This window comes from Anguilla rostrata, chromosome 5 (genome assembly GCF_018555375.3).
Source record: "Anguilla rostrata isolate EN2019 chromosome 5, ASM1855537v3, whole genome shotgun sequence".
Lineage (NCBI taxonomy): Eukaryota > Metazoa > Chordata > Actinopteri > Anguilliformes > Anguillidae > Anguilla > Anguilla rostrata.
The window spans coordinates 64426625-64450204 of record NC_057937.1 but is presented as its reverse complement, the minus strand read 5'-3'; the positions used below and the strand labels follow the sequence as shown (position 1 = coordinate 64450204).

Sequence of the window (23580 nt, the reverse complement as noted above, 5' to 3'; positions counted from 1 at the left end):
CGTAACACATTAGCCCATTACAGCCTGTAACACATTAGCCCATTACAGCACCGTAACACATTAGCCCATTACAGCCTGTAACACATTAGCCTATTACAGCACCGTAACACATTAGCCCATTACAGCACCGTAACACATTAGCCCATTACAGCCTGTAACACATTAGCCCATTACAGCACCGTAACACATTAGCCCATTACAGCCTGTAACACATTAGCCCATTACAGCGCCGTAACACATTAGCCCATTACAGCCTGTAACATATTAGCCCATTACAGCACCGTAACACATTAGCCCATTACAGCCTGTAACACATTAGCCATTACAGCACCGTAACACATTAGCCCATTACAGCCTGTAACATATTAGCCCATTACAGCACCGTAACACATTAGCATACTACAGCACCGTAACACATTAGCCCATTACAGCACCGTAACACATTAGCCCATTACAGCCTGTAACACATTAGCCCATTACAGCCTGTAACATATTAGCCCATTACAGCACCGTAACACATTAGCCCATTACAGCCTGTAACACATTAGCCCATTACAGCGCCGTAACACATTAGCCCATTACAGCCTGTAACATATTAGCCCATTACAGCACCGTAACACATTAGCACACTACAGCACCGTAACACATTAGCCCATTACAGCACCGTAACACATTAGCCCATTACAGCCTGTAACACATTAGCCCATTACAGCCCGTACCACATTAGCACACTACAGCACCATAATACATTAGCACACTACAGCACCATAACACATTAGCACTCTACAGCACCAAAACACATTAGACCATTACAGCACCGTAACACATTAGCCCATTACAGCAATAACACACAAACATACTACATCCATAATAAAATAACACAATACAGGACTAACACCAGTTAGTTTAATATCACACTGTAACCTGCCCAACATTTGATTAACCGCTTTGATAGATCATTCACTACATTTCTGTTCCCATGCACTCTATTTTTTATATTACAGCAGGCTGGGCAGCGGGGGATGGGATTCCCCTCTGCAGCTGGGTATCTCCTGAGATTAGCTCCCATTAGGGAGTTTCTTTTTTTTACCTTGCTTGCTTTTGAGGGGTTCAGTCCTGATTTTGATAAACTTTCTGTTTTGTTTCCTCTGTAAAGCATCTTTATGACTGTAGCAGCATTTCCGAAATGCCCTTTCTAATCGCCATAGAGACAAGCTAAACTCAATTTTCTAATTTTATCCTTTCGTATTTTTACCTACTTTGTCGCAGCTCTTAGATGTGTGCAGATCTTCATCCAGGCTTGGAATTGAGCTCATTGAATGATTGTAAGCTATGTATTGTGTTAATGGCTTGCCACAAATAAATTCATCAGGTTCATGACACAGGTTTTTTCTAATGGGCCCTTGGGCCTGGTTTCATTTCCACCTATGTGACTAAACGGCCTAGAGGTATCACTAGCGTGGTTCATATTTCTCATAACATAAATGACTCTAAAAATGACAGTGTATATAAAAGTTCTATACAAACACAATTGAATTGAACTGAATTAACACACTGCAGCACTAACAAACAAACACATGATTAACACAATACTAATACAAGCAAGAACCCAAGCAAGCAGGGACAAACACAAACCCAGGCATGTACACACACGCACGCGCACACACACACGCACACACACACACACACCTCTGTAGCAGTGGTCTGGTTGCCCCCGTTCTCCAGCAGATAGCGCACCACATCCAAGTGGTTCTCCTGCGCAGCCATGTAAAGTGGAGTGAAGCCATTCTGCATGAGAAACATCAATTACACCATTACACCAGTGAGAATTACACCATTACAGCATTACACCAGTGAGAATTACACCATTAAACCATTACACCAGTGAGAATTACACCATTACTGCATTACACCAGTGAGAATTACACCATTACACCATTACACCAGTGAGAATTACACCACTGCAGCATTACACCAGTGAGAACTGCACCATTACTGCATTACACCAGTGAGAGTTACACCATTACACCAGTGAGAATTACACCATTACACCAGTGAGAATTACACCACTGCAGCATTACACCAGTGAGAATTACACCATTACAGCATTACACCAGTGAGGATCACACCATTACACCAGTGAGAATAACACCACTGCAGCATTACACCAGTGAGAATTACACCATTACACCAGTGAGAACTGCACCATTACAGAATTACACCAGTGAGAATTACACCATTACAGCATTACACCAGTGAGAGTTACACCATTACACCATTATAGCACTACAGCATTACAGCACTGCATCTGAGTTAACAAATGTCAATTGTACCTGAGGTCTGAAGCCAAAAGCAATACACCCCCAATACACCCATTCTGTCTTTCTGACTCTCACCTGAGACTGGCCGTTCAGGTTGGCTCACCTGAGACTGGGTGTTCACGTTGGCTCAACTAAGACTGGGTGTTCAGTTCGGCTCATCTGAGACTGGTCATTCAGGTTGGCTCACCTGAAACTGGGCGTTCAGGTCAGCTCACCTGAGACTGGGTGTTCAGGTCGGCTCACCTCAGACTGGGCGTTCACGTTGGCTCACCTAAGACTGGGTGTTCAGTTCGGCTCACCTGAGACTGGCCGTTCAGGTTGGTTCACCTGAGACTGGGTGTTCAGGTTGGCTGACCTGAGACTGGGCATTCAGGTCGGCTCACCTGAGACTGGGCATTCAGTTTAGCTCACCTAAGACTGGGTGTTCAGGTCGGCTCACCTGAGACTGGGCATTCAGTTTAGTTCATCTGAGACTGGGTGTTCAGGTCGGCTCACCTGAGACTGGGCATTCACGTTGGCTCCGCGTTTGACAAGCAGCTTAGCCACTTCCTCCTGTCCAGCCAGGGCAGCGATATGGAGCGCAGTGTTTCCTTTCTGTGGGACAGAGAACATGACCATAACCACAGAGCACATCATCAGCAACTCTGTCTCAGGCCCACACCATACACAGGCTACAGGGCCATTACATCCTCTATAGTCCATTACATCCATATCCTTTAGACTCATTACATCCTCTATAGTCCATTAGATACATTACCTGTAGACTCATTACATCCTCTATAGTCCATTAGATGCATTACCTGTAGACTCATTACATCCTCTATAGTCCATTAGATCCATTATCTGTAGACTCTTTACATCCTCTATAGTCCATTAGATCCATTATCTGTAGACTCATTACATCCTCTATAGTCCATTAGTTCCATTATCTGTAGACTCATTACATCCTCTATAGTCCATTAGATCCATTATCTGTAGACTCTTTACATCCTCTATAGTCCATTAGATCCATTATCTGTAGACTCATTACATCCTCTATAGTCCATTAGTTCCATTATCTGTAGACTCATTACATACTCTATAGTCCATTAGATGCATTACCTGTAGACTCATTACATCCTCTATAGTCCATTAGATCCATTACCTACAGACTCGTAACATTCTCTATAGACCATTAGATCCATTACCTGTAGACTCATTACATCTCTATAGAACATTTCCAAACAAATTTTTGTTCCTTGGAAAATTCAGAGCTGGCTCTCAATACCCTATGTGTGTGTGAGCACCACCCACTTTAGTGTGAGCCCCGCCCACCATCGTGTGAGCCCCACCCACTTTAGTGATGGCCACGCCCCCTTGATGTCAGCCCCACCCCACAACACACCTTGGTAGCAGAGTCGACAGGCGTGGCTCTCTCCAGCAACTCCTCCACCAGCTCCACATGCCCCTCCTTTGCCGCCAGGTGCAGAGCATTCAGGCCGTTCTGAGGAGAGAACACGCCACCGCCAGGGTGAGGAACTGAACTCTATCTGCCTCTCCACCCTCCCAAAGCAACACCCTGCACACAGCACAGAACAGCCTCCCACACTGTGCCTACTTACAACCAACATACCAATAGGAGATATCATTAACCCTACCGATGAACGCCACTCAAATGGAGTGCGAAGCTGAGTGTGAGTGTGAAGCTGAGTGTGAGGCTGAATGTGAAACTGAGTGTGAAGTTGAGTGCGAAGTTGAGTGTGAGGCTGAGTGTGAAACTGAGTGTGAGGCTGAGTGTGAAGCTGAGTGTGACACTGAGTGTGTGGCTGAGTGTGAAGCTGAGTGTGAGGCTGAGTGTGAAGCTGAGTGTGAGGCTGAGTGTGAAGCTGAGTGTGAAGCTAACTGTGTGTGTGAAGCTGAGTGTAAGGCTGAGTGTGAGTGTGGCTGAGCGTGAAGCTGAGTGTAAGTGTGAGGCTAAGTGTGAGGCTGAGTGTGAGTGTGAGGCTAAGTGTGAGGCTGAGCGTGAGTGTGAGGCTAAGTGTGAGGCTGAGCGTGAGTGTGAGGCTAAGTGTGAGGCTGAGCGTGAAGCTGAGTGTGTGGCTGAGCGTGAAGCTGAGTGTGTGGCTGAGCGTGAGGCTGAGTGTGTGGCTGAGTGTGTGGCTGAGCATGAGGCTGAGTGTGAAGCTACGTGTGTGGTTGAGCATTACATTACATTACATTACATTCATTTGGCAGACGCTTTTATCCAAAGCGACGTACAAAAAAAAAGCATGAGACTGAGGTCATCTCTGGCAGGGAGCCCAACGCCTTGTTTTATCATGTAGTGATTGGCCGTTCTGCAGAAACCCATTAGTGTAATACAAAATATTAAATATTATCTCAAAATGATAGAGCATGTGAAAGCAAGTTTCACATCCAACAAGTTTCAACAGTTTCCGCAGTTTCAACAAGTGCATGTGTGTGTGCATGTGCGTGTGCATGTGTGTGTGTCTGCGTGCACGTGTGCATGTGTGTGTGTGTGAGCTACATAAAATGATTTTCTAATTGTACATGACAGTTATCATCTGTGTGGGTGACTGATCATTTGAAATTTATTATTTTGAAAAAATTAACTGACCAACCTCTTAATGTAGTTAAGTAGAAGAATTTCACATTTTTTTTAAATGCACAGCCCAGTACGTTTGGACAGTCTTGCCTATCAGATCCAGAGACCGAGTGATGCTGGGCCCTTACCTGGTTACAGGTGTTGATGTCCACGCCCCTTTTCAGACATTCCAACACTTTCTCCAGGTTCCCAGCACGTGCTGCCCGCAGGAAACTGGTGTTGCTGTCCGACTGGGTGGGGGGGGGGGGGGGGGGGGGGTGGTGAGAGGGAAAGAAATCCACCAAATCCTTCAGTCTGTTTCATTATTCTTATCACTGTTTCTTGTGAGAAAATAACATTTAACTGTTTCTGATTCACAAATTCTGAAAACAAATGTCTTTTTCCTGTATCCCTAGCCTCATTGAGGTTAAGTGTGCCAATAGACAGAACCACCATTAGATAGAAGGGGAAAAAAGACCATAAAGAAAAATGCATCGAAGCAGAAAGAAGCTGTCCCTTGTGATTCAATCCCCGGCAGCAGTACTTCCGGCTTGGTCAGACATTCTTACAAACACAATTGGCAGTGTTCGCGGGTGGGAAGCCAGTGAGGGTATGAGTCCTGATCATTGCATTAAGAAAACTACGACTGGTTGGTCGGGGCGTCTGTTCAGCAGAGAGGGGATCTGGGGGAGATAGCATGAACCTGCGCGTTACGCTCTCCCAGTGAAACTGCTTGCTGTCAGGTGAAAAGAAGCGGCTGGCGACTCCACATGTATCGGAGGAGGCATGTGGTAGTCTACACCCTCCCCAGACCAACAGAGGATAGCACATCGACCAGGACTGTGTAATACACACGGGGAATTGGTATAACGACTAAACTGGGGAGAAAATGGGAGAAATTATCACTATCAGGGAAAAAATCAGCTAACACGGTACTCTTCCCTTTCGTCTCATTAAGGAACTGGTTCAACTCATCCAGGGAATACAGCGTACCGTCTTCCATTTGACTCACAGTGATCAACAAATTAATGGAAGGATCCGACAACATGCCATGATCATACAAATCACTCTGGACCTCTGTCCCCTAACCTGTTGTACCTCTGCCATCTTCTCAGCTACGGGCGCATCCCTCAACACAGTAGTCGCTACAACATTCTCTTGAACAGCTGCACATATTACAGACTTATTACTAAGTGTAGTCTTTTTACACGTTCCCTAGCTGCAACCCTGTCCCCTTGCTCACCGGCTTAGCAACAGCTTTACCGGAGTCTGTGCCTTCCCTCGCCCCCACAACAGCGGGCATCATAGCTGCATCATAGCTGCAACCGTCTCCGGTGTTTCCTTCTACCCCCGTTTTACTCCTGACGGCCCTGCCATCTCACTTCCACACAGGGGTAACTGTTCAACCATCTCCCTAATATCTTCAGTGGGCAGGTAAACATTTTATGGCCAATATCGCCACATTCAAAACACCTCAAACTATCAGTGCTAGCAAAAACTATGTAGGAGTTTTCAGCGTGCTTGCATCGAAATGCAATATACAGCGTTTGAGATTTCAGAAACATGAAAATCTGCCTTCCAAAGGACAGAATGTGTTTTAACTCTGGACTTTTTTCATTGAGCTAGCAAACTCACCAAATCTGGACAATTCCTTCTCTAAAACTCATATCCCATTCTCGATCAAACGATTAACCAAACTTTAGTGTGGGGCCTATCCAGACTGGCCCGGGTCCAGTGGGCTGATTCCAGTAGCAGTTCCAGTCATCGGATCAGCCTCAGTAAGGCCCTTTTCCAGCTAGGTTCATGCTAAGTTTCATTTTCTATGCTGCATTAGTTTACATTTCACACTGCTCCTCATCTAAGCTGTCTGAGAGCTATCTTATTTTTTTACTTTTGACTCAAAAAGGGATCCTGAACAGTTATCACCGAATGCACAAATAAAGCAAATGGCTGCTTTTTCTCAGACCCATTTTTGAAGCCGAGCAAGCACTCATTCATTAACATTGTCCGCCATTTCAATGAGGGAATAATTTAAATTTTGAGTATAAATAATAATTCAGGAACAATAAGTACTAAACAATTGAACCACAGTTTGGTTTAATGACCAGCAAATGGACCTCTTCAGTATTTCTTTGAACAACTGGCTGAAGTCATTGAATTGGACCATTTTGACTGATTTCTTAGCAGTTGATTTTTGGAGTTGTTGAAATATTTGGCTCCACACAGTGCAATATCCTGTTTAAATTAGAGCATAAACACAAGTTCAATGTCATCAAGACATTCTAGTACACCTGTGATAATTCCCTTGTATGAAAGATCCACCCGCTTGCATGTGTAGCATGTCCATGGTGTGTTCCCCTTGAAACTATGTCAGCTGCCATGGTCATTGACAAGTCTACACACTGTAAGGCTTTTAAATAGACTGCACCACATTACTGCTGGGTTTCAGGTCATTCAAAAAAATCAATTCTGACTTTGAGTAGTAATCTGCTGCACTACTGAGCATGTAATGTTCAGAATGGTCTCACACAGAACTAAGCGTGTAATGTTCAGAATGGTCTCACACAGAACTAAGCGTGTAATGTTCAGAATGGTCTCACACAGTACTGAGTGTGTAATGTTCATGATGGTCTCACACAGTACTGAGTGTGTAATGTTCAGGATGGTCTCACATAGTACCGAGCATGTAATGTTCAGGATGGTCTCACACAGCTACTGAGCATGTAATGTTCAGGACGGTCTCACATAGTATCGAGCATGTAATGTTCATGAGTGTGTAATGTTCTCAGGGAACAGCATCTCTCTGCTAACATCATGGGCAGCACTTCCAAACTATAGCAAGGACCACTAGTCCTTCTGCATTAGAGCTCATGGGCAGTCTGATGCCCTGTGCGTAAGGCTAAACAAAACACTGCCGTGTGCAGCTCAATCAGCTCACAGTGAAACCAGAACAATACGGAGACACGTTATGGTCTGTAAATACCCTCAGTATTATAACAGTGGGGAGTCATGGTGGTGCACTTTTGCCTGATAGCAAGATGGTCCTGGGTTCAAATCCGGCCTGGGCTTTTCTGTGTGGAGTTTGCATCTTCTCCCTGTGTTCACGTGGGCTTCCTCCGGGTATTCTGGTTTCCTCCCACAGTCCAAAGAAATGCAGGTAGGCTAATTGGAGACTATAAATTGCCCATAGGTATGAGTGTGTGAGTGAATGGTGTGTGTGCCCTGTGATAGATTGGGTGTATTTCTGCCTCTCGCCAAATCTACACTGGGATAGGCTCCAGCACCCCCCGCAACCCTGCCCAGGATAAGCGGGTATAGATAATGGCCAGATCCAGCCCAGGACAAGAAGGTATAGATAATGGATGGATGGATGGATGGATTATAACAGCGCAATCAGCGTATAATAACAGTGACGTATTATACCAGTAAGAGTATTATAGTGGTGCAGTCAATGAATTATAGCAGTGATGACAGTGTATTGGTTCAGGAACTGTCTCTTACCATCACTGTCTCTTACCATCACTGTGAGCTTCTGGCATGAATAAATGCAGGTTCCAGGGTACTGGACGTTTAAGTAACAACCCTGCTCCGTATAAACACAGTCCCCAGAGCAACAGTAGTTTGGGTAACAGCCCTGTCCTGTAGAAGTGGAGTTACCCAGGTAACAGTCCTGGCCTGTAAAAGCACAGTTACCCAGGTAACTGTCCTGTCCTGTAGAAGCACAGTTACCCAGGTAACAGTCCTGCCCTGTAGAAGCGCAGTTGCCAGGGTAACAGTCATGTCCTGTAGAACCGCAGTTACCCAGGTAACAGTCTTGTCCTGTAGAAGTGCAATTGCCAGGGTAACTGTCCTGTCCTGGAGATGTACAGCTGCCAGGGTAACAGTCCTGTCCTGTAGAAGCACATTTACACAGGTAACAGTCCTGTCCTGTAGAAGCACAGTTACCCAGGTAACAGTCCTGTCCTGTAGAAGCAAAGTTACCCAGGTAACAGTCCTGCCCTGTAGAAACACAGTTGCCAGGGTAACAGTCCAGTCCAGGACGGAGTGTGGCACAGTGGGTAAGGAACTGCGCTTGTAACCGAAAGGTCGCAGGTTCGATTCCCGGGTAAGGACACTGCCGTTGTACCCTTGAGCAAGGTACTTAACCTGCATTGCTTCAGTATATATCCTGCTGTATAAATGGATACATTGTAAAGTGCTATGTAAAAAGTTGTGTAAGTCGCTCTGGATAAGAGCGTCTGCTAAATGCCTGTAATGTAACAGTCATGTCCTGTAGAAGTGCAGTTACCCAGGTAACAGTCCTGTTCTGTAGAAGCGCAATTGCCAGGGTAACAGTCCTGTCCAGTAGAAGCGCAATTGCCAGGGTAACTGTCCTGTCCTGTAGAAGTGCAGTTGCCAGGGTAACAGTCCTGCCCTGTAGAAGTGCAGTTGCTAGGGGAACAGTCCTGCCCTGTAGAAGCAAAGTTACCAGGGGAACAGTCCTGCCTTGTAGGAGCAAAGTTACCAGGGTAACAGTCCTGTCCTGTAGAAGCACATTTAACAGGGTAACGGTCCTGTCCTGTAGAAGCCTGTCCTGGTAACAGTGGTCTGGGGAACGGTCCAGGTTAAGGTCACTCCCGACTGTGTTTATGCCCTTTTCCAAGCAACACATCTCACACACGGCTACGTTTCCCATAACGACGCTGAGCGGCGCACCATGTACAAAGAGACAGCTGAGTGAGACTCCTGGCTCCGCCCCTAACCATGTCTCTCCCCAGCTGCCCCTCCCCCCCCACTGCCAGCAGAGTGTGGGGTCTCCCCAAGGCTGCCTCAGAGAGACAGCGCCACATACCAACAGACAACAAAGGTCATGTGGATTCAAAGAAAAGAGGGCAGAAGAGTCTTTAGAAAGTGTGTGTGTGTGTGCCATCTATGGGTCACTGTGTTGCCCAAAGCTCTGGATATCGATTTAATTTTCTATAAACAGTTCTGTATAAGGATCTGACCACAGCACAGACTGCTCATTGGCTCACAGAGTATAACCAGCTCACTGAATCAGGCAGAATAACCAGCTCATTGAATCTGGCAGAATAATCAGCTCACTGAATCAGGCAGTATAACCAGCTCACAGAATCAGGCAGTATAACCAGCTCACTGAATCAGGCAGAATAACCGGCCCACTGAATCTGGCAGAATATCCAGCTCACTGTATCAGGCAGAATATCCAGCTCACTGAATCAGGCAGTATAACCAGCTCACAGAATCAGGCAGAATAACCAGCACACTGAATTAGGCAGAATAACCAGCTCACTGAACCAGTCAGTATAACCAGCTCACTGAATCAGGCAGAATAACCAGCTCACTGAATCAGGCAGAATAACCAGCTCATTGAATCAGGCGCTACTGCCCTGTTGTGGTGTTGCAATATAGTGCAGCACCACTAGAGGACATTGCAAATCTCCTTAAAGCCCCTGGTGGTGACATGTGCTTCCCACTGCAGTCAGAACAGCAAAAACCCTGCCCATCTTCCACTGCAGTCAGAACAGCAGAAAACTTGCCCATCTTCGCCACAGACTGAAGACTCACCTCTTCAGATTGCACCATGGTTCCACTGACCCCGTTATATAACCTAGGTACAGTTTAGTGGTAGGAAAATTGAAAGCATGTTGGGCTGAATGGCCAGCTTTCAGCATTATGTTATGTTGTTATGTTAAGATCAAATTTAACACACATACTGATTCTAACATTTCTTCCTTTGGGATAATTTTATTGGTGTAGTTCTGTAAAGACACCTGTCACCTATGATGCAATTCTATACCCAACCAGAGTTTTGCTGTTCTGAGACTACAGTCTGAAAGTGCTATGCCCCAATATGTCTCTAAATGGCCGTGCATAAAAACAGGGATTGATCGACTGATTGATTGCTTGAGCATGAACCTTCATGGACTGTCAGCATTGGGGGATACTGTGTTTTATGGGTATCAGCAGAACAGATAAGTGTTTTTAAGAGAGGGCAGCCAATGCTGATAATGGACTGATGGCACTATCAGTTTCTCTATGTGAAACAGTAATGGATCATTAAGACTTCATCCTGCATTCATTATTTATGGTAGCTGGTGTAGGTCTTTAAACAGTAAGTGCACTGACTCTAATACTGCGTTTGGTTAAAGTGAAACTCTTGTGCAGGTTGTGCTTTAAGTATTTACAAGGACATCTGTAATCTGCTAATGATCTTCCCTACCGGGAGTATCCAAACCCCCTCTGCAGAATTGCACTTCCACTGCCTTCCAACAGAGGGAGACAAATCAACAGTAGTCCCCTTCATGTTACATACACATATGCACACACACAAGCAGTAGAAGTCCCTTGGTGTGGAAACTGATGATAAACTAAACATCATAACCAGTACAAAGTCTTTACTTTTTAAGGCAACTCAACTTGTTTAGTGTGGATAAGGATTTGGAAACGGAACTCTTCTATAAAAATGCACTGCAAAGGCACCATGGTCTTCTGTCTGATATGTGAAAATAAGACAAAAACAAACTAGAATTAGATTTAAGATTAATATTTGTGAGTAAAATAATTGCCACAGACTGAGCTTTACCAAAATGGAATGTGCAATAAATCAGGAAAATGCCACCCATTACAGCCCAAACTATGCAATAATAGCATATGGAGGAGTAGCAGACTCCTACAGCATGAAATGCACACAAGCAGACACTGTCAACTGAGACAGAGAGCTGCAGTTTCATTTTAAACTTTTAATGCATTTACAGCCAAAAACCTGCTGCATATACACCTGCTACACATACACCTGCTACACCTGCTGCACATACACCTGCTAAACCTGCTACACATACACCTGCTGCATATATATACCTGCTACACCTGCTGCACATACACCTACTGCATATATATCTACTACACCTGCTGCACATATACCTGCTGCATATATACCTACTACACCTGCTGCACATACACCTGCTGCATATATACCTACTACACCTGCTGTACATACAGCCCTATACTAGCACTGAACCAGGACTGAGACAGCCCTATACTAGCACTAAACCAGGACTGAGAGCCCTATACTAGCACTAAAGCAGGACTGAGAGCCCTATACTAGCACTAAACCAGGACTGAGACAGCCCTATACTAGCACTAAACCAGGACTGAGACAGCCCTATACTAGCACTAAACCAGGACTGAGAGCCCTATACTAGCACTAAACCAGGACTGAGAGCCCTATACTAGCACTGAATCAGGACTGAGCCAGCCCTATACTAGCACTGAACCAGGACTGAGACAGCCCTATACTAGCACTAAACCAGGACTGAGAGCCCTATACTAGCACTAAACCAGGACTGAGACAGCCCTATACTAGCACTGAACCAGGACTGAGACAGCCCTACACTAGCACTGAACCAGGACTGAGAGCCCTATACTAGCACTGAACCAGGACTGAGACAGCCCTATACTAGCACTGAACCAGGACTGAGACAGCCCTATACTAGCACTGAACCAGAACTGAGACAGCCCTATACTAGCACTGAACCAGGACTGAGAGCCCTATACTAGCACTAAACCAGGACTGAGAGCCCTATACTAGCACTAAACCAGGACTGAGAGCCCTATACTAGCACTGAACCAGGACTGAGAGCCCTATACTAGCACTAAACCAGGACTGAGACAGCCCTATACTAGCACTTAGCCCTATACTAGCACTGAACCAGAACTGAGACAGCCCTATACTAGCACTGAACCAGAACTGAGAGCCCTATACTAGCACTGAACCAGGACTGAGACAGCCCTATACTAGCACTAAACCAGGACTGAGACAGCCCTATACTAGCACTAAACCAGGACTGAGAGCCCTATACTAGCACTGAACCAGGACTTAGAGCCCTATACTAGCACTGAACCAGGACTGAGACAGCCCTATACTAGCACTAAACCAGGACTGAGACAGCCCTATACTAGCACTAAACCAGTACTGAGAGCCCTATACTAGTACTGAACCAGGACTGAGAGCCCTATACTAGCACTAAACCAGGGCTGAGACAGCCCTACACTAGCACTAAATCAGGACTGAGACAACCCTATACTAGCACTAAACCAGTACTGAGGGCCCTATACTAGTACTGAACCAGGACTGAGACAGCCCTACACTAGCACTAAACCAGGACTGAGAGCCCTATACTAGCACTAATTCAGTACTGAGAGCCCTATACTAGCACTGAACCAGGACTGAGAGCCCTATACTAGCACTGAACCAGGGCTGAGAGCCCTATACTAGCACTGAACCAGGGCTGAGACAGCCCTATACTAGTACTGAACCAGGACTGAGAGCCCTCTACTAGCACTGAACCAGGACTGAGAGCCCTATACTAGCACTAAACCAGGGCTGAGACAGCCCTACACTAGCACTAAACCAGTACTGAGAGCCCAATACTAGCACTGAACCAGTACTGAGAGCCCTATACTAGCACTGAACCAGGACTGAGAGCCCTATACTAGCACTAAACCAGGACTGAGACAGCCCTATACTAGCACTTAGCCCTATACTAGCACTGAACCAGAACTGAGACAGCCCTATATTAGCACTGAACCAGAACTGAGAGCCCTATACTAGCACTGAACCAGGACTGAGACAGCCCTATACTAGCACTAAACCAGGACTGAGACAGCCCTATACTAGCACTAAATCAGGACTGAGAGCCCTATACTAGCACTGAACCAGGACTGAGAGCCCTATACTAGCACTGAACCAGGACTGAGACAGCCCTATACTAGCACTAAACCAGGACTGAGAGCCCTATACTAGCACTAAACCAGGACTGAGACAGCCCTATACTAGCACTAAACCAGGGCTGAGAGCCCTATACTAGCACTAAACCAGGACTGAGAGCCCTATACTAGCACTAAACCAGGACTGAGACAGCCCTATACTAGCACTAAACCAGGGCTGAGACAGCCCTATACTAGCACTAAACCAGGGCTGAGACAGCCCTACACTAGCACTAAACCAGGACTGAGAGCCCTATACTAGCACTGAACCAGGACTGAGACAGCCCTATACTAGCACTAAACCAGGGCTGAGACAGCCCTATACTAGCACTGAACCAGGACTGAGACAGCCCTACACTAGCACTAAACCAGGGCTGAGACAGCCCTATACTAGCACTGAACCAGGACTGAGACGGCCCTATACTAGCACTAAACCAGGGCTGAGACAGCCCTATACTAGCACTAAACCAGGGCTGAGACAGCCCTACACTAGCACTAAACCAGGACTGAGAGCCCTATACTAGCACTGAACCAGGACTGGGACAGCCCTACACTTGCACTAAACCAGGGCGGAGATAGCCCTATACTAGCACTGAACCAGGACTGAGAGCCCTATACTAGCACTGAACCAGGACTGAGAGCCCTATACTAGCACTGAACCAGGGCTGATCACCTCACCAGTATCCTCACCTTTCACAGCTTCTGCTGTGAATTAGAGAAACAGCTTTAGATCAGTATTGCAGCCCAGTCGCTTCTGGGAATCTAACCTAACCTGGCCCTTTTCAGTGCTGTCTCAGAACATCCACATATAAATAATCATTCAACCAAAAATCACTCCGCAACAAGCCTTTAAACCCTACAGATGCATCATGACTCAGTGATTTAGAAACTGTTTTAATGACAATAAGGCAGGGCTGTGTAGGGTTCCTCCTTGAGCAGAAAGGAACCCGATGAAGATGTTTCACATTTTGAGGCAGCTCTGGGTTTTGACAGGCTCTTCTGGGGGCTCTTCACTTTACTCCAGCTGTCTAATGGCAGCATAAATATACGTCCCATTACACGTTCACAGGAACCTCCTGAGAATCTATATAACGGAATGGCTGGGGAAACTAAAGGATTCAAGAAACAGCTGTACGGGTTTTACCCCATAACTTTCAGGTAGAAACAGCATTCACCTAAAGCTCACACCTGTCAGCAAACACATCTCAGCCACTCATATAATAGAGAGGGTTTTAGTGGGAGTTTCTAATGGCGGGTTCTTGATTAGAGCAGCCAGTCTGGTTTGCTCAGCTCATGTTTTATTGAAGGGCTGTGCTTGTTTGTATGATTAAGCAAAGTGCAGAGTCTAGAAAGACATCAATAACAGAGAGCCCTGCATTATGGCCCATAATGCAACAGAATAGATTTCTGCTGTACAGAATAATGTGATCAAGCCAAAGTCACCATTAGCAACTTCCTGTAAGTCACATGACTAGTCGTCTAATTGTACAAGAAGAGACAAGCCACTTTGCCCGTCTGATCACCAAATCCAATACAGGAACGAACATGTGCACACACACACAGTCCACTGTGCACCATTGAAGAGGTAGCTGGTGAGATGTTTATTAGCAGACAGGCTGGTGTTTGACTTGTTTATTAGTAGGTAGGCATACAATACAGCTAGAACACATTTAATCCCTCGTTTCAGTCTACACTGTGAGAAAATTTCATATTTACATCTCCATATCTTCCTGATCTATAAATATCTACAGTACCTTGTGCTACGGCATCATTCCAGTATGGCCATGGCAGTATTAACAAACCTTTAATTTTTCACCTTTACTCCACTATCATTCACACACACACACACACACACATTTCCGTGATGTTTTTTTTTAATTTCCCACAGGAGGTAAATGTATTTGATGCCAACCCTAACGAACATCTGAATAATCGTGTCATCATCGCAGCAACGTCTGTCAATAGCACCAGCTTAATTCTGTAGCGTAAATCATCCCCAAATCACTGCACATTACCTGGGTGAGCATACGCGTTATCTGCCGTCTCCTCCCTGCATCACCATTTTCTTCTGCTACAAGTAGGATGGGCCATTACAGAGATGCAGTCCTGTGTGTCGGCCGCTGATAGACGCTATTAAGTCAACGTAAAGCACAACTCAAAAAACGCAACTTTACTGAAACCTGACAGAATTCCTGATTGTAGCCTAACTGAAAAAAAATCACATTTTTCTTTTTATTTGCCTCTAGTCAGCTGGACCGCCAGTGTTATAAAACGGGCTTGGAGAGAGCGAATCTCCGCGCCAATAAAACCGTTTCAAAGATTCTGTAGCAAACCTCGTCCGACCTTAGCTCGCCATGAGTCGGGTATAGGGATACAATATCGATAATGCTCTATCTGTATTAGTCCACACAGGTCGGCTGAGGAAATAAATAGCATGCTATAACACTGCGGGTCATCGATGTAACACACACCATCCAGACATCTGAGGGGAATATGATCCTTGTATAGCCTAATTATCACCCTGCTTAAAGCTGTGAAACGACAAGCGGGTGTACCATACAGCAAACAGAACGATGGAAAGCCGAACCCCCCAACCCCCCCCCCCCCCCCCCCCCCCCGTCGCAGGGAGATACGGGGCGAGGGGGCTACCCACTTGAACGCGATGCAGCTGGGTGGCACTACGCCACAGAGGCTGCCCGTGGAACCAGTCCTGCGGAGACTGGTGTAAAGATCGCAGACAAACAGGGCTGTAATACCTCGACACTGGTCGCTACGTTAGAAGCTAGATAAAGCCACCTCTTCACAAGGGTGAATGGAACTGATGTTCGGTTTTATTTCCTTCTTAAGAATACGCTCGACTAGTTAAACACGCTGCGAATTCTTCGATGCGTCAGAGCTCGGTGACCCTGACGTGTGACTTCAGCTCGATGTTTGTAAACACGCACGGTGGATAGAGCTAATCCCCGCTTCACATAGTCAACATTGTAAGAAATCAATTATTCTCATAAAAAATACAACCAGCTTTAATGAGTGAATAATACAGGACAGTTTTGTTTTTCACGAGTAGTGCACTTGGGCAGAGCACCTTGAAGATTTGGTAACCAGGGCAACGCCTTTACTATCCTCCCTCTGCATGCAGCACAACAGAGATGCGGCTTGCGATCCCGATAACTACCGAGGTTCCATCCATCAGACTCGACTTGCAGTACGTCCCCACGTGTCCTTAGTGGCTTAGTGAAGGAAAATTGAGAAACACGCTATGTTTTTCCTGGTATCATTGTGAATTGCGTTCGCTTGACCTACCTGACGAATGCGGTGCTGGTCTGTTGGAGACGTTTCTTCCGGCGATGTGAAGGTGGGAGTAGCCATGTTCCAGACTGTCAGTGTTGTTCAACCGACACTTATGGTTTTTTAACATTCGGTCTCGGTGCGGTACCGGGCGGCTGATAGCAACCAGGCCGAACACTGGGCTCCGGTCCTTGCTTCAGTATCCCGGTAAACAGTCCCAGCGCATACTGCGACTCAGACGTCCAGTGCGAATGCCCAGCAGACAGGAAGGTGGGACGACCTTTACCAGAAGTGTGTGAGCGCTCCCGTCTGACACAGCCGCGCGAGCTGCAAACTGCAGCACTGCACCTTGAATGAAACGGTTCCCGCACAGACCCGCACAGCGCTGGCACCGACGAGGTCACGGGCACGGCAGAATAGAGATGCACGGGTTAACGAGCCCCTCCTCTTCGTAATTGAATTCCAGCAACCTAATTAACATATGTATTCACAAAAATGTAAACATACATGGCATTATTCAAATATGTTGTCTAATATAAAGCGGGAATAAATTGTGTGCAGCAGATTATCTAAATACACTTTTTATTATGTTGTCCAGGATTTGCCTGCTTCGATAGCAGCTGCTACAGATTTGCACATTGTGTCCAAATGTGGGCAATAATAAAACTGTTAATAAACAAATACAGCTCTGCAATGCCAGTATGTAAATGGACATTAAGCAGGTCTGTATCAGGATCAGCCCCAGATGAGCCAGGGTATGAGGAAACAATCAAACTGGTCCTGAATCAGAGTGAGGCAGCTCTGTTTGTGCATCTGTAGCCAGACCCAGGGAAATCACATTCTGAACTGGCTTCTTAAACTAGCTCCTCTCTGGATGTTGATCCTCTCCTTGACCTCAACAGAAAGAGCAGGTGATTTGTAGGGTGCACCTCAGGGGGGTATGCCCCCCCAAAGGGAACATGCTAATCTATGTCACCTGTCACTAGGCAACGGAATATCAGCCTGCCACCTAGACCAGTTTATGGTGATCCACCCCTGACAGCCACAGTAGAGCACTGCAATTTGCTGTAGAGCCATGTAGACCTCATATCTGTTCACTAATGTTATCACACCCTCCTGCATTAAAACAATAATTACAAGATAAAAGGAAAGCTAATGAGCCAAACCTGCTTTGAGTAAAAATAATCAGTATGAAGACTAAACTACATGTGTTCTTCCTTCTGTGCTCACATCTCATGTGAGGGGTTACTGAGCTGAAGCTGATTTTAGAGACCAGCAGGTCTAACGCTCCTCTCACTATTGTTAGGCTGGCGGTCTAACACTCCTCTCTCCAGCGTTGGCGAGTTGGCAGTATTTTCTCAGGTTTAACGCTCCTCTCTCCAGCGTTAGGCGGGTTGGCGGTATTTTCTCAGGTCTAAGCCTTAGGCGTGCGCACGCTGGTGCTAATTCCGTTAGCGGTGTGGGGGTGGGATGCTGACGGGGTAATGGCCTAAGAAGCCTCAGTACTGAGTGCTGATATGGGCTGGAGGTCCTGACTCACTCTCACTTCCTGCCTCAGATCAGGCAAACGCATGGCTAAGACTAGCCAACCTCAGCTCTGGCAGAGACTGCTGCATACAGAGCAGGCCCTGAGCTGCAACAGCCTGGTAAAGAGGATGCCCAATGCGCTTCAAGCCCGCTAAATACAAGAGGACTAGACAGTCAAACTAGAGTAAAACAGTATGAGTCGTTTAGGAAACCAGTGCCTACATGCATGTGTGCGTGTGTGTGTGTTTGTGTGTGTGTTTCAATTGGAGCAGGGCTGGGATGTAGAGTAGTTGATACTAAAACTGATTTCCAGCAGAGGAAGGTAAAGGCCCATTGGCTATGATATACACTACTCTCACACCCACATACACACACTGCTAAAACACACACTCAGAGGCCCTCACACCCACATACACACACTGCTCAGACACACACTCAGAGGCTTATAGTTTTAAGGTAGCCTGTTCTGATCATTGAACACAGTGAAATGTATCCCTCTATTTTACGCACATAAGCCTATAGAAAGAGGATCATACTCCAGTGCTGTTTGTTGCAGAGATGCAAGCAATGAACTTAACATAAAAGTTTAAGACAAACCTAAAATAAACCCCTCAAAAAACTACCAATAACCTAACACTAATCCTACTCTATCCTATCGTAATCTAACCTAAGAGGACTAATCCCCCTGTGGGTTAATCCCCCAATAATTTCAACCAATCACATACCATGGTTTTTCAACCAAGCACAAAACAATGGGGTAATGACCAGAGACAAAATCTCAGTCATGAAACAGGGACCTTCTGTAAACAAAAAGCCACCCATGCAGAAAGGAACAAGATCCATACAACCCAACTATTTAAACAATAGGTCTCAGGGAGGGTTGGAAAATGCAGAGAAAACAAAGCATGATGGTCTGAAAAATGCAAAGAATCTTGGTACAAAAATATTGAACTTTAAGGCTTAATATCTCAAAAACTATAAATGATAGAAACAAACCGTTTTTTGTATAAAAGATTGAAACATTCTCTGTAAAGAATGGACTGGGAAAATCAATTAGGGAAAATCAAAAATAAAATACCATAATAGTATAGAATAGGCAAAAAACAAGGCTGAGGGCAGCTGAGCAGCCAATAATCAGGTAGGGGGAGAAGGTGTGCTTTTGGCAGTAGATCGTTCTGAAGGATTCTACTCAGCGGAATAGGTAAGAAAGCAGTCTGCCAGAAGAGCAAATCCCTGAGAGTCTCTCACAGTAGAAGCTTGATGGCTTCCCGAAGGGTTCCAGTGTGGGGGGAGTACTCGGCTGGAACAGGTAGGGCTTGAAGTCATCCGCTGTGAAGACCCCCACCCAGGGCCACCCGGGGGGTTAGCACCACTCCGGGCCCTTGGTAAAACAGACCTGAAACCCTGCGGTGCTAACGAACGGTCTGTTTGGGCGCAGAAGCCGGGAGTCCTGGGGTGTCTGGGAGGCAGCGACCCGTTCGCGGCTGGCTCAGGCCCCTGGGGCTTTCGGTGACTGAGCTCTGGTCCCATCCTGGGATGGTAACAGTTGGTAACGGAGGGCATGAATGGTGGTCTGGGGAACCTGGGAGGCAGTGATCCGTTCATGGCTGGCCCAGGAACCCTGACCATCTAGCAGCTTGGCAGGCACCAATCTGTTTGGGGCTGGGCCTGGTCTGCCTGGACCCAGAGAGCCTGGTAGCCACCGACCCGTTGGGGGCTGGTCCTGGTTTCCTGGGACAAGTTCTGTCCCTTTGACGCTAACCCCCATCTCTAGGTTAACCCAGACTGGTACGTATCGCTCGTATCTGATCTGGGGGAGACTGGAGCAGGCCCCAAGATGTAGACCCTTCTCAGGCTTGACTCGGGTGGTTGGGCTACCTAGCGGTGTTAACAAAAACCACTTGGGTCTAGCAAGGTAAGTATCCAGCCCCCCTGGGTCCACTTGGACAGCACGCAGGGTGTGGTGGTCTGGGGCCACAGACCTTAAATGGTGCCCAATTTTCTACTGGTGACTAGCACCACCCACACACCAGACCATCTTACACTACACACGTGAATTGGACTAACCAACACCAGTTTGGGCTCTTTCAAATTTCTTAACCCTCTTAAATTGTCGCACTTTGAGAAACGACCAGCGAGTCATGTAGAAAGAAGAGGGACCTAAAAATAAAAAAACCACCAACACCCACTAGAAATTAAATCAGTGTAGCTTAACTCAAATATAAAATATCTGTACTCAAAAAAAATTAATTAAAAAGTAAAGAAAAAAGAACTATCAAAGCTTGGATTAGACAGAATAAAACTTAAAGAAAACTATTCATACTTACCCTAGTGACTGAGGAAACCTCTAAAAAAAAATGACAGTATTTTTTTTTTTTTTAATCCTCAAAATATTTATACTTACCCCAACCCCAAGCATAGGAAAACCTCCAGAAAATGACCAGGACCTAAAAAACAGTTTAAAAAGAATTACCTTCAGTATTTCGATGAGAACTCAAAAAAATCCTTTAGGAGATACCAAAATCTAAAAAAGAAAAACAAAAGTTAGGATTATTAATACTTACTCACCGATTGATAGAAACTAAAAAACGCTCCTCTCTCCAGCGTTAGGCTGGCGGTCTAACGCTCCTCTCTCCAGCGTTAGGTGAGTTGGCGGTATTTTCTCAGGTTTAACGCTCCTCTCTCCAGCGTTAGGCGAGTTGGCGGTATTTTCTCAGGTCTAACGCTCCTCTCTCCAGCGTTAGGCGGGTTGGCAGTATTTTCTCAGGTCTAACGCTCCTCTCTCCAGCTTTAGGCGAGTTGGCGGTATTTTCTCAGGTCTAACGCTCCTCTCTCCAGCATTAGGCGAGTTGGCGGTATTTTCTCAGGTCTAACGCTCCTCTCTCCAACTTTAGGCGAGTTGGCGGTATTTTCTCAGGTCTAACGCTCCTCTCTCCAGCGTTAGGCGGGTTGGCGGTATTTTCTCAGGTCTAACGCTCCTCTCTCCAGCTTTAGGCGAGTTGGCGGTATTTTCTCAGGTCTAACGCTCCTCTCTCCAGCATTAGGCGAGTTGGCGGTATTTTCTCAGGTCTAACGCTCCTCTCTCCAGCTTTAGGCGAGTTGGCGGTATTTTCTCAGGTCTAACGCTCCTCTCTCCAGCGTTAGGCGAGTTGGCGGTATTTCCTCAGGTCTAACGCTCCTCTCTCCAGCGTTAGGCAGGTTGGCGGTATTTTCTCAGGTCTAACGCTCCTCTCTCCAGCATTAGGAGGGTTTGCGGTATTTTCTCAGGTCTAACGCTCCTCTCTCCAGCTTTAGGCGAGTTGGCGGTATTTTCTCAGGTCTAACGCTCCTCTCTCCAGCGTTAGGCGAGTTGGCGGTATTTTCTCAGGTCTAACGCTCCTCTCTCCAGCTTTAGGCGAGTTGGCGGTATTTTCTCAGGTCTAACGCTCCTCTCTCCAGCATTAGGTGAGTTGGCGGTATTTTCTCAGGTCTAACGCTCCTCTCTCCATCGTTAGGTGAGTTGGCGGTATTTTCTCAGGTCTAACGCTCCTCTCTCCAGCGTTAGGCGGGTTGGCGGTATTTTCTCAGGTCTAACGCTCCTCTCTCCAGCGTTAGGCGGGTTGGCGGTATTTTCTCAGGTCTAACGCTCCTCTCTCCAGCGTTAGGCGGGTTGGCGGTATTTTCTCAGGTCTAACGCTCCTCTCTCCAGCGTTAGGCGGGTTGGCGGTATTTTCTCAGGTCTAACGCTCCTCTCTCCAGCGTTAGGCGGGTTGGTGGTATTTTCTCAGGTCTAACGCTCCTCTCATTAGCCTTAGGCGTGCGCACGCTGGTGCTAATTCCGTTAGCGGTGTGGGGGTGGGATGCTGACGGGGTAATGGCCTAAGAAGCCTCAGCACTGAGTGCTGATATGGGCTGGAGGTCCTGACTCACTCTCACTTCCTGCCTCAGATCAGGCAAACGCATGGCTAAGACTAGCCAACCTCAGCTCTGGCAGAGACTGCTGCATACAGAGCTGACTTTTTTTCCCGAATCCGAATAATAACGAGCAACTTCGGGTAGAAGAAATATCTGTTTCCATCGCATTATTCGTGCTTTCCCGAATACAGTATTCGGATTCGGATACATCCCTACTGGAGAGATGGTTTTTTCTCCATGTGGAAATACTAAAGGTAGCTTATCCCCCCATCAGATTCCACTTCAGCATTTCAGATAAGCTTCTCTCAGCAGAATTCTGTAGTCTCCTTTATCCAAGAACATTCTGTCATGGGGGGGCGAGAAATGCAACAAAAGCCTGCCCTGCACCAAGCACACATGTTCATGTGTTTCTTTCAACAATTTTCTGCTATTTCACTGAAGTCTAGGATTGGACGTCTAGCCTTAATATATGCACTTCCAAATTTCTGGATAACAGCATTTGCTAAATATACGATTGTAAATGTAACCTTTCTTTAATGTGGAAACCAAACAGTGATGTGCATGCAGGAAAAAACCACTTAGCTACAGAGCCTTATTCCTTTTTGAAAAGCAACTGAATTATTGACATTTATCAGCTGTCCAATCAGTAACAGAGCAGCAGACATGGAGAGGCTCTGAGGTGGGCTCCAGCTCCATTAGACCTCTGGCATAGCCAGCTAGGGGCCCATTAGTCTTCATTAGTGTGTAATATAGGTTGTAACGATGTGTCCTGATGTGGAATAGTACTGCAGAAGTAGCCCTGCACTTGAGAGATCTGCACTCCTATGGCGTAAGGGAGCAGGAAAGCAATGTTTTTTCTATGCTTCTTCCAGGAGAAAAACGTGAAGAAAAACAAAACACTGCCTACTCTACCATTTCACACTAGAGATAGGCAATACAACAGGTTTGGTGGAATTAGTGAGCCAACTGCTAACATGGATTCTAAGCTGGAACATTCCAAAACATTCAGATGGGAAAGCTTTAGCTCAAGCAAATATGGTGTAATTCTATTAAGCAGTTCTATTTAATTATGTACCTTTTTAACGGGAATGTGGTCTTTCTCAGATCTGAAGCCAATTCCTGGTGACCTTTTGCCATTATCTACACTAAATGAACAGCCAGTGAAGTGTGGGTGGGGTCCTACAGGGCTACAGCAACATGTCGATGAAGACCGTGCCCATC

General features: G+C 46.2%; 1 protein-coding gene across 1 annotated transcript in view; it reads right to left on the bottom strand.

The window, feature by feature from the left end:
* The window catches only part of LOC135256198 (ankyrin-2-like), an 84617-nt gene extending 67255 nt beyond the window's left edge, over positions 1 to 17362 (bottom strand). Inside the window, exons 1-5 of the mRNA XM_064338041.1 lie at positions 16954 to 17362; positions 5034 to 5135; positions 3706 to 3804; positions 2817 to 2915; positions 1690 to 1788 (exon numbers count right to left, since the gene is read on the bottom strand). Of these exons, the coding sequence (XP_064194111.1) occupies positions 1690 to 1788; positions 2817 to 2915; positions 3706 to 3804; positions 5034 to 5135; positions 16954 to 17019 (465 nt within the window). The 5' untranslated portion in view covers positions 17020 to 17362. The remainder of the gene's footprint in view (positions 1 to 1689; positions 1789 to 2816; positions 2916 to 3705; positions 3805 to 5033; positions 5136 to 16953) is intronic.
* Between the last annotated feature and the right edge of the window lie 6218 nt (positions 17363 to 23580).